Source organism: Physeter macrocephalus, chromosome 14 (assembly GCF_002837175.3).
Source record: "Physeter macrocephalus isolate SW-GA chromosome 14, ASM283717v5, whole genome shotgun sequence".
Lineage (NCBI taxonomy): Eukaryota > Metazoa > Chordata > Mammalia > Artiodactyla > Physeteridae > Physeter > Physeter macrocephalus.
This window is the reverse complement of record NC_041227.1, coordinates 76,811,145-76,822,736: the sequence shown is the minus strand read 5'-3', so window position 1 is coordinate 76,822,736 and position 11,592 is coordinate 76,811,145. Positions and strand designations below refer to the sequence as shown.

Genomic DNA, 11,592 nt, shown 5'->3' with positions numbered 1-11,592 from the left:
TGAGGAGCGGGCAGTAAACAATAGAGAAAGAAAAATACACGGGGTGTTAGGTGGTGGTAAGTGTTAAGGAGAAACATGAAGCAGTGAAGGGCGTTAGAAAATGTTGGGAGGGGCCGTGTAGCGTGGCAGGTAGGACCTCGCTCAGACAGGAGCAAGGAGCTGAGGTTGAGCAATGAATCACGCAGAGGGAAAGCATTCCAGGCAGAAGAGCAGCTGTGTGCCGGCATGTTTGTGAGGCTGACAGGCAGCCAGGGGCGGAGGTGGAGTAAGCAAGGGCGCGTATGGGAGAGGCGGGGCCCAGGGGCAGATGGAGATGGATCTGGAGACCGTTTTAATGTCTTTGGTTTTCACTCAGTAAAATGAGAAGTGTGGCAGGGCTCTGAGCATGGGAGTGACATAATCTGACTTTAACGGGTTCTCCCCAGCTGCTGTGTTGAGAATACATAGAGGAGGGGACTGAGGGCAGAAGCAGGGAGACACGTGCAGTCATACAGGCACAAGGTGCTGGGGGCCTGGAACGGTGACACGGGAGCGGTGGTCCGTTTCTGCTTTTATGTAAAGGGGAAGCTGGCGTTGTTTGCCGGTGGCGCTCCTTGGTAAATCTCAGCTTTGTCCTTGGATGGCAAGAATATAGCTTTTTCACGGGTGATGTTTTAGTTAAGAGAAAAATGTCTTCAATTGCAAACTCTTAAGTAATATTGAAAAAGCCGTTGGGTGGGTGTGGTGTTTTTTTTTTTAATATTAGTTTTAGCATTTATACTAATCTAACATTGAATTTTGATAGATTCCTTATTCCATGAAATTTTCAAAATGCTTTTTAAAAATAACTTTTTGATTTTAGGGTCCTTGTGAGGATAATTCTCATATCCAGAAGATCAGGTATGTGTTGAACACTTCTTTGACTATGCAAGGAGTAAACTGACCAAAAGAAATCAGGATTAAGAATTAATCCTGAATTAATCAGAAATTAGGAGTGGGGTTAAAAGTAACGTAGTTAGTGTGGCTTATGAAAATTAAAAACATTGTAAGATTAAAAACTTTTTAAGATTTGCTAAAAACTTTGTAAGATTTCTCATTCTCCCTTTGAGCACCCTTTCCCTGCAATTGCATGTGGATTCCATAAGCCCCACTCTTAATTCGGAGCACTGACATCCAGTCCCTGTCAGGGGAACACCACTGACTTTCGGCTGTGTGTAGGAAATGCTTGTTGAAAATCTGTAACTGGTCTGAATCGTTAGGAAATTTAAGTAAACTCATCACTGAGCTTAGCTACGTAACTCCTGCCTGTTGGTCATCCTTAGGGTTCCTGTTTAATAAACAACAATATTAACTTAATAATTATTAAAACAATAATTTCTAATTGGAATACTGATTACTGGTAAAATACTTAAAATTAATGATCCCCTTGCTATCTCTATTACGCTATTGATTAGCTTATTATCAAATGTTCTCTTCATAGAGAATGAAAACTTTCATTTTAGCTCATCCTTTCCAAATTATCACAGTTTAGTGATAAACGAGGTTTGCCAGGTTAGTAATATGGTGAACATGGTCTGTCTTAGAACATTGTGGTTCTCTCATGTTTGGGGATTGATTGACTGATTGATTGTGTTTAACTTTCAGATCAAGGGAAGTAGGCTTTGAAGCACAGACTTCACGTTACTTGAATGAGTTTGAAGAGCTTGCTATCTTAGGAAAAGGCGGATATGGAAGAGTGTACAAGGTGGTTTGCCGCATACTCGTTTTGACCCCCTGCTCTAAACAATGTATTTGCAGGAGTTGTTTTCATTATTATTATTTAAAGTGCTCAAAGGAAAATTCCTAGAAATCACATATGTTTACTTCTTATTTAGATTTGTCATTTACAGGGACGTGGGCAGGTTTTAATTTTTTCCTAACCACGTTGGTGATGTAGGTGGATTCTGGAAACTTTGAGTTTTTGTTCTGTAGTTAATTTTTATTAAAAAATGTATTACTTGGAAAAGTTTAGCTGCTGTGTTTTGCACATAGCCTTTTTGCTAACATTCCCATTCTTCAGACCTAGAGATTCTAGGAGTTGGACTCTCAGTACAGTTGGAAAAACTATTTGTCTAGTTGACTCCGGCTGACTTCTCTGAACATAGTAAAGAGGATGCATAAAGCGTGGAGTCCAAACCACTGAACCGCCAGGGAATTCCCCAGGACGTGTGTCTTTAGCTTAATTTCCTCTCTTTGGCTAGTTTGGATTATCTAAGGTCAGGTTAAAAGAACTTTCTTTATTCAGTTGGATTTAATGGTACGATATACTTTGTCTTTTCCTCTACTTTTAGGTCAGGAATAAATTAGATGGTCAGTACTATGCAATTAAAAAAATCCTGATTAAGGGCGCAACTAAAGCAGATTGCATGAAGGTATGATTTGAAACATTGACTTATTTTGAATAATTGAGTATTTAGGTCCTTTTGAAAGAGTTTGTGTGTGTGTGTGTGTATTTGGGAAATACTTGGTGGTATGGATTGCAGTTTACTAGGAATGGGTTACCGTAAAATAAACATCAAGATTAAATTTTTATTTGACTTAAATTTTTTATAGGCACTCTAGGTTGACCACCTTTCAGGGTCATAGCTGGGGAAATTAGTTTTTTAAGTAAACTATTCATATACAATATATAACAAGCTTTTTATGAAAAACACGGGTGCTCAATTCAGGTCCAAGTCTTCTCCCTGACGTGCTGTGTGGTCCCAGGCAAACGACCTAGTCCTCTAAGCCACTTCTGTCTCCTGCCCTTGAAAATAGTGGTGACAGGAATGGTTTTATTTACCTTGGAGGTCTGGTCTGGGCTTACTTGTAGGAATGAAATGAGGGAATGATTATATATGAGCCATGAAAAGTGTAAAGTGCTGTATGCATGTAAGTTATTTCGTTGCTATAACAACTACATTTGTCTCTCACAAAAGTATTCCCATTATTTTAACACAGTCTAGATTCCTCGTACAGAGGGAACAAGTATTATTTGATACCATGAACATTTAACAAATTTGTCAGTAAAAACCAGCTCTAAGTATGTTTCTTCTTCAGGTACTACGGGAAGTTAAGGTGCTGGCTGGTCTTCAGCATCCTAATATTGTAGGCTATCACACTGCCTGGATAGAACATGTTCACGTGGCCCAAAGGCAAGGTGAGCGGTTTTAGATGAAACAGTTGAAGGGTTGGTAAATTTCAGCCCGTGGGTGACACCAGGCCTACGTCTGTTTTTGTGCCCCCCACAAGCTGAGAATTTTTTTTTTTAAAGAGTTAAATCAAAGGAAGAATTATTTTGTAAAGATGATACAAAATTCAAATTTCAGTGTCAGTAAAGTTTATTAGAACACAGGCTCGTTCGCGTGTGTTGTCTTTGGCTGCTTTTGCACTACGAAAGCAGAGTTGGGTAGTGGCAGCAGAGTCTCCTGGGACCCACAGAACCTGAAATATTTACCGGCAGGTCCTGTATGGAAGGTTTGATGAGCCCTCGCGTAGTTGAACAGCTCTGTTTTTGTCTTTTCTAAAATCTGCCAGTCATTTGAATAAGCTTGGTGTATTTGCATTTTGCCAGAAGGTCGTGACATTTTTAACTTGTTGTCTCATTTGGTCTTACTTATGTATTTTAGCTCTGCCTTTGACTATAAATTAGAAAACTGGGCTGCTTGAAGATTTCCTTTTGTTTCTGTTCAGCAGATAGAATTTCTATTCAGTTGCCATCTCTGGAAGTGATCTCTGACCAGGAGGACCCCAGGTACGTGGGCTGCCGTGTCCTTTCACGCCCTAGACGTTACCTCCAGTCACCTGCCTTGGGTCGCCTTTGCCTTTTACAACTAGGAGCTCAGGAGTGTTTTAGACTTTCTTTTTGCTTATTTTCATTACAAAATGTTAAGTTATTTCCTTCCTCCTCTCAGGTATTTCCTGTCAGTATTTTTAAGTAAATGCTGCTGCTAGACAGATTGGCTGTCTCTTTTGTCAGGAGTTTACCAGTCAGATCCATACAGGCTTCAAGGAACAGTTGAGGTGCTCTGGATCTTTTTTTACATTGGTTTTTATCTTTACTGTTCTTATTTGGCCTCCAGAGATCAGTGTGACGTTAAAAGTGATGAAAGTAACAGCTCATCCATTATCTTCGCCGAATTCACCCCAGAAGAAGAAAAATCCTTGGGAGAATCTGGCGTTGAAAATCAGAATAATAGATTGGTGAACTGCAGCGCCAGTGTAGTCACAAGAGATGCCGGTGAATCTGAACCGTCCCTTGAGCCCCAAGGAAAAGGTGTGGCTGACGAGTCTTCCAGATCCATCGCTGGGCATCGGCTGCCACTTCGGCATCATTCAGGCCTGGAAGAGAATTTCGCATCCACTGAGGAATCTTCTGAAGAAAACTTAAACTTGTTGGGGCAGACGGAGGTAGATGACTTTCCCAGAACCTGCCCGTTTGCTGTTGCCCTGTGATAACGGCGTGGAGGACTGTGCTTAGCCACGGCCGGCCCTCCTCCGCAGCTGGCTTCCCCCCTCGGCTCCCGCCCCCTGTCTCCGCTCCTGCTCTTCTGCCCTCGCGGCCTGTCTCTGCTCTCGTGCTCCCTCCTGACTCGTGGCCCTTGTATTTGGTCTTCCCTCCTTCTCTTAGTTAACTCCTCCTGGTCCTTTTCTGACCTCCCTGACTGGGGCATTTCATAGGTACACCCTGGAGCAGGAAGCATCACACACGTTCTGTTGCTGTGGTTGGTTAGCGTTACGCTATCAAAATATATTTATGCAGAAAGGTTTTCTGTATTTTGGAACGTGACTTTAGGAGGCAAGTCCTGGGCGGACCGCCAGGTCAGCTGTCAGTGTCCGAATTACAGCAATTAGGGTTACGCTGAGGCGCGGGTGCTCTCGCCCTCACTGAGTGTCAGCATTTAAACTTGAACGCTAACAGGGTCTGCGCCTAACCTGTCGTGTTGGGATCACAAAACTGTATATACCGTCTGTACACTCACGCGCAGAATTAATTCTGGCTGTCCAGGAAGATGAGGTTCTCTATTTTTATGAAACACAAAAAACTTTGAGTAGCTTCCCTGAATATAAAGGAGTTGAGTTTGAGGGACTTTTCATCAGAATCATTTCATTGCTGTGTAATAAATACATTTGGAAAATTTTCCTGAATGGGCTACAGTGAGCTTAATTTTTGCTTACTTTTTTTCTTGGACAAATTATTAGTTATGTGAAGCCAGATAAAGTGTGTGTACACTCTGGGGTAGCCATAGAGTAGTAGAATACCATGCAGCCAGCCTGATGCTTTATCTTCAGCTTTAAAAACTGTTTATCTCGAGAGCAGACTAAACAGTTTCGGGCCCACGGACTCTGTCACGTTCAAGAGCTTCTTCCGTTTCATACCTGCGTAACTCCAGCTGGGCCTCCCTCTGCCCACTTGGGTCATGACGCGTTGTGTTAAGTATTGCTTGATTCCTCTGTCTCCTTCACTAGACTTCGGGCTTCTCGGGCAGGCTTGTGTCTGTAGTCTCTGTCCACAGCACGTAGCCTGGTGCTTGGCCTAGGGTAGGCAAGGGAGCGTTTGTCCGCTAAATGGTGCAGATGGGAGCCAGTGGTGTGTCGCCCCCTAGGTGCAGTACCACCTGATGCTGCACATCCAGATGCAGCTGTGTGAGCTCTCGCTGTGGGACTGGATCACGGAGAGGAGCCAGCAGGGCCAGGAGAGCATGGATGAATCCGCATGTAAGTACCATGTGGGTGTTCGAGGGCTGGGCTGGGAACTACAGACGGATCTGCCGCCTTCTGCCTCCAGGTGCTTTAGATTGGGGGGAAAATCACATTTTTAAAATATAAGTAGGTATTGGGAAGTTAATATTTTCTGTTATAGATACATAGTTTGTTGATATTTAAGAGTACTATGCTAGAATTTAGTATAATGATTTCTGGTAGAAAAGGTCTTTTAAAAAATTTTTAAGGGAAAATTTAAATGTTTGTTTTATTTTTTTAACCTGAAAATGTGATACTTTGGGACTTCCCTGGCGGTCCAGTGGTTAAGACTCTGCGCTTCCACTGCAGGGGGCATGGGTTCGATCCCTAGTCGGGGAACTAAGATCCCGCATGCCGTGCGGTGTGGCCAAGGAAAGAAGAAAAGACTAAAAATGCGATACTTCTATAAAAAGAAACCTTTAAAGAAACCCTTATAGAAGGGCATGTGGTCAAAAGTTTGTCTCTCTCAAGATCCATATCCCCCCCCCAGCTCCCCTGCAGTTATACAATAGCCTCTAGAAGTACTGTGTTAGGTTAATATTTGTAGAATATTATAACGCTGCTTCTCAACACTGCACGTAGAAATCAGCTGGGGAACTTTTAAAAAGATGTTGTCAATAAAAAAAGAGTAACTTTACAGTGGAAGAAACGTGACAAACACCCCCTTAGCAAGTAATCAAGGTCAGTATCAAGAGCGATAACTCATGCTGATAGTATGTGCCCTTGATAAGAGGCTATGAGAAGGGCAAGGTATCTCTGTGATTTTCCTCCCCAAAACCCATAACCCCAGTCTAATCATGAGAAAAACAGACAAATCCCAACTGAGGGATATTCTACAAAACACCTGACCAGTACTTCTCAAAACTGTCAAGGTCATCATAAACAGGAAAAGTCTGAGAAACTGTCACAGACCAGAGGACCCTCAAGAGGCATGACAACTCAATGTAATGTGGTATCCTGGATGGAATCCTGGAACAGAAAAAGGACATTAGGTAAAAACTAGGGACATCTGAATAGTCTGTGGACTTGTATCAGGATCGGTGCATTGTGACATGTACCAGACTGATGTAAGGTGTTGGTGACAGGGAAACTGGGTGTGGGGTAAGTAGGAACTGTCTTCTCAGGTTTTCTGTAAATCTAAGACTGTTTTTTAAAATGAAATCTTTTTAGAAAAAGGGTGTTGTCTGGGACCACACCAGTAATTTTTATATAATTGGTCTTGGATATAGGGCTTGGCTTTTGTTATTTTTTTTGTGGAAGTTCTCTTGTTGATTCTAATGTGCGGCCAAAGTTGCAGTTCACTGCGGTAGATGATCAAAATAGGGGACGCGAGTGACCTGATTTTAAGTGAAGGCTCAACTAGATATCGATCATTAATCATTTGCTGTTCACCCCTAGTGACACTATAACCCTTTATTTGGCCTGAAACACAGGTCAGTTGGCCTACTCAGAATCTCAGACTAGCTTCCCGTGGAGACGGAGACATGACGTCTCTCTCCGGCAGCTCCTCAGTGCCCCTCTGTTTACCATTGAATTAGAACATGCCAGACTTGGTTCAGTTCAGTCATGGTAAGTGGTGCGTGGGGTATTTTTAGGGCCCAGTAAAACTGGATCCTTGGCCTGCTGCATGTGCGTTATAGCGCTATGTGCCCATCTTTGTGGAAAGAGAATGGTTCATTCCAGCCCCGTGTGCAGTTGATCTTGAAGCTGACGTTTGGAGAGTGAGTCCTTAACGAAGTGTGGGGTGAGAACTCTAATCTGTACCATCCAGCGCGGTAAACCTGTCAAAACGGTGAAGGCAAGAGATGGATCATACTGCTAGCAGGGTGTAGATTTTTCTTTTAAAAAATATTTTTAAAGAAAAAGTTTTATCTTTGTAGCATTCCAGCCCCGTGTGTCCAGCTTTACGTCAATCACATTTTTTACGTGACTCATTCGTTCCCAGCACTCCCATGAGTGGCACACCTGGGTTTGAGTCATGGCTCAGGTGCTCACCAGCTAGCAGGTTTGGGGCAAGTCAGTTAACGGTTCTCTCTCCATCCTCACCTGTAAAACGTGGATCATCCCCATTTTATGGGGTTGTCGTGAGGATTAAAGCCGTGCCTGCAAAGGATGTAGCACTGAGTGGAAACTGTGATCACTGGAGCAAGTCTGTGTGTAATTACTGAATCCTCCAACAGTTGCCTACCGTTTGGATGTGTTAGGTGAGTTAAAAGGAAAACCGAATTAAAGACAGACCAAAGCAAGGTAGTTATTCTGAATAATTCGGAAAGTCAGAAAGCCCTTCTTGCATTTCTTCCCAGACAGGTTGGTCACTTCAGGGGCTGGGGGGGCGGTCATACTAGAGGCACTTGCAGTGGAACCATTGTTTTTGTTTTATTTTTTTAATTTTTATTTACTTTTTGGCTGTGCCACGAGATTTGCAGTATCTTAAGTTCCCCGACCAGGGACTGAATGCGGGCCCCGGCAGTGAAGGAGCAGAGTCCTAACTACTGGACCACCAGGGAATTCCCTGGAACCATTGTTTTTACACACACACACGCACGCACGCACGCGCACACACACACACACACACACACACACACGAGTTTTCTGTCTTAAATACTTGAGGTCCCTAAATTATATGCTAGACAGTGTAAAAGGAGGGTGTGGAATAGGTTTGAGTTCTGTAACAAAGTCGGCTCATTCAGGGGGAAGGGAGCATGTGGTGCTCTCCTGCTCAAAGGTAAACAATAGGTTTATGATTTTATTTTATTTATTTAATATATTTATTTATTTTGTTTATTTATTTTTGGCTGCATTGGGTCTTCGTTGTGGCGCGGGGGCTTTCACTAGTTGCGGCCAGCGGGGGGCTACTCTCCGTTGCGGTGCGCGGGCTTCTCGTTGCAGTGGCTTCTCTTGTTGCGGAGCACGGGCTCTAGGTGCTCGGACTTTGGTAGTTGTGGCTCGCGGGCTCTAGAGCGCAGGCTCAGTAGCTGTGGCGCACGGGCTTAGTTGCTCTGCGGCATGTGGGGTCTTCCCGGACCGGCGCTGGAACCCGTGTCTCCTGCATTGGCAGGTGGATTCTTAACCACTGTGCCACCAGGGAAGTCCCTGATTTAGTCTTACCAAACCTCTCCACCCTCTAAATTCCCATATTATGTTATGATATTAATAGATTAATTAATTCATTTACCTTTTCCCTCCTATACTTCATTTGTCCATCATTTTTGGAAAATGCGGCATTCCAAATCTTCCAGGCAATAGAAGCTCACCCCTTGGGCTAACATAATTTATCTTTTTTCTTATTCTGTTATTTGTAATAATGTGTTTAATCCGCAGCGGGCCAGGACACCAGATTTATTAGCATTAAACCCCAGATGTCAGGGGTTGAAGGGGACTGAAACGTAGTTTAATCTAGCCACCCGATGCCTGAGAATTGTTTACAAAGCAGTAAATACAGGGGCTCTGAGTGACAGGAAGTCCATCGACTCTTGGGAGCTAGTTTGCAGGGGCTTCTTTGTTTGCTGATTTCTAGGTTTGAAACCATTGTGGAGTATTGACTGTGTTGACAATCTGAATGTTGTGTGGTGTCAGGTGTTAATGTATTTATAACTATGTTCATTACATTTTTTTTTATAAAGTTATTTATTTTTGGTTGTGTTGGGTCTTCATTCCTGTGCGCGGGTTTTTCTCTGGTTGTGGCGAGCGGGGAGCTACTCTTCGTTGGGGTGCACGGGCTTCTCATTGCGGTGGCTTCTCTAGTTGTGGAGGACGGGCTCTAGGCGCATGGGCTTCAACAGTTGTGGCACGTGGGCTCAGTAGTTGTGGCTCGCGGGCTCTAGAGCGCAGGCTCAGTAGTTGTGGTGCATGGGCTTAGTTGCTCCGCGGCATGTGGGATCTTCCTGGACCAGGGCTCGAACCCTTGTCCCCTGCATTGGCAGGCAGATTCTGAACTACTGTGCCACCAGGGAAGTCCCCTCGTTACGTTTTGATGTTATGTAACAAGTGAAAAACTATTAGAGAAATAAAACTATTTTTTTTTTAACTTAAAGGTCCTTATGTTATGGCCAGTGTTGCAACAAAAATTTTAAAAGGAGGGTGTGGAATAGGTTTGAGTTCTGTAACAAAGTCGGCTCATTCAGGGGGAAGGGAGCATGTGGTGCTCTCCTGCTCAAAGGTAAACAATAGGTTTATGATTTTATTTTATTTATTTAATATATTTATTTATTTTGTTTATTTATTTTTGGCTGCATTGGGTCTTCGTTGTGGCGCGGGGGCTTTCACTAGTTGCGGCCAGCGGGGGGCTACTCTCCGTTGCGGTGCGCGGGCTTCTCGTTGCAGTGGCTTCTCTTGTTGCGGAGCACGGGCTCTAGGTGCTCGGACTTTGGTAGTTGTGGCTCGCGGGCTCTAGAGCGCAGGCTCAGTAGCTGTGGCGCACGGGCTTAGTTGCTCTGCGGCATGTGGGGTCTTCCCGGACCGGCGCTGGAACCCGTGTCTCCTGCATTGGCAGGTGGATTCTTAACCACTGTGCCACCAGAGAAGTCCCTGATTTAGTCTTACCAAACCTCTCCACCCTCTAAATTCCCATATTATGTTATGATATTAATAGATTAATTAATTCATTTACCTTTTCCCTCCTATACTTCATTTGTCCATCATTTTTGGAAAATGCGGCATTCCAAATCTTCCAGGCAATAGAAGCTCACCCCTTGGGCTAACATAATTTATCTTTTTTCTTATTCTGTTATTTGTAATAATGTGTTTAATCCGCAGCGGGCCAGGACACCAGATTTATTAGCATTAAACCCCAGATGTCAGGGGTTGAAGGGGACTGAAACGTAGTTTAATCTAGCCACCCGATGCCTGAGAATTGTTTACAAAGCAGTAAATACAGGGGCTCTGAGTGACAGGAAGTCCATCGACTCTTGGGAGCTAGTTTGCAGGGGCTTCTTTGTTTGCTGATTTCTAGGTTTGAAACCATTGTGGAGTATTGACTGTGTTGACAATCTGAATGTTGTGTGGTGTCAGGTGTTAATGTATTTATAACTATGTTCATTACATTTTTTTTTATAAAGTTATTTATTTTTGGTTGTGTTGGGTCTTCATTCCTGTGCGCGGGTTTTTCTCTGGTTGTGGCGAGCGGGGAGCTACTCTTCGTTGGGGTGCACGGGCTTCTCATTGCGGTGGCTTCTCTAGTTGTGGAGGACGGGCTCTAGGCGCATGGGCTTCAACAGTTGTGGCACGTGGGCTCAGTAGTTGTGGCTCGCGGGCTCTAGAGCGCAGGCTCAGTAGTTGTGGTGCATGGGCTTAGTTGCTCCGCGGCATGTGGGATCTTCCTGGACCAGGGCTCGAACCCTTGTCCCCTGCATTGGCAGGCAGATTCTGAACTACTGTGCCACCAGGGAAGTCCCCTCGTTACGTTTTGATGTTATGTAACAAGTGAAAAACTATTAGAGAAATAAAACTATTTTTTTTTTAACTTAAAGGTCCTTATGTTATGGCCAGTGTTGCAACAAAAATTTTTCAAGAATTGGTGGAAGGTGTATTTTACATACATAACATGGGAATTGTACACAGAGATCTAAAGGTAAGTGGGGAAGATTAAATCATTGACAGCTGCTTACAGGGATGACTTGGGTATTGGTTTATTGAATTAAATGAGATCATGTACCCTAGTTTATTTACCTCGGAGGTTATCATTACCTTTATACTGTATAAATCATTGTTCCATAGGTCTAGAATGTGAAAACTTTAGATTGAATTTAAAGGGAGTAATCTTTTTTTTTTTTTTTTTGTGGTATGAGGGCCTCCCTCTGCTGTGGCCTCTCCCGTTGCGGAGGACAGGCTCCGGACGCGCAGGCTCAGCGGCCA

At 43.7% G+C, this 11,592-nt stretch overlaps 1 protein-coding gene across 1 annotated transcript in view; it reads left to right on the top strand.

Moving 5' to 3' along the window:
* Nucleotides 1-11,592, top strand: part of EIF2AK1 (eukaryotic translation initiation factor 2 alpha kinase 1) — a 27,416-nt gene that overhangs the window by 1,882 nt on the left and 13,942 nt on the right. Inside the window, 8 exon segments of the mRNA XM_028498050.2 lie at nt 842-879; nt 1,624-1,723; nt 2,310-2,390; nt 3,058-3,157; nt 3,694-3,751; nt 4,080-4,407; nt 5,604-5,715; nt 11,208-11,308. Coding sequence (XP_028353851.1) covers nt 842-879; nt 1,624-1,723; nt 2,310-2,390; nt 3,058-3,157; nt 3,694-3,751; nt 4,080-4,407; nt 5,604-5,715; nt 11,208-11,308 — 918 coding nt within the window.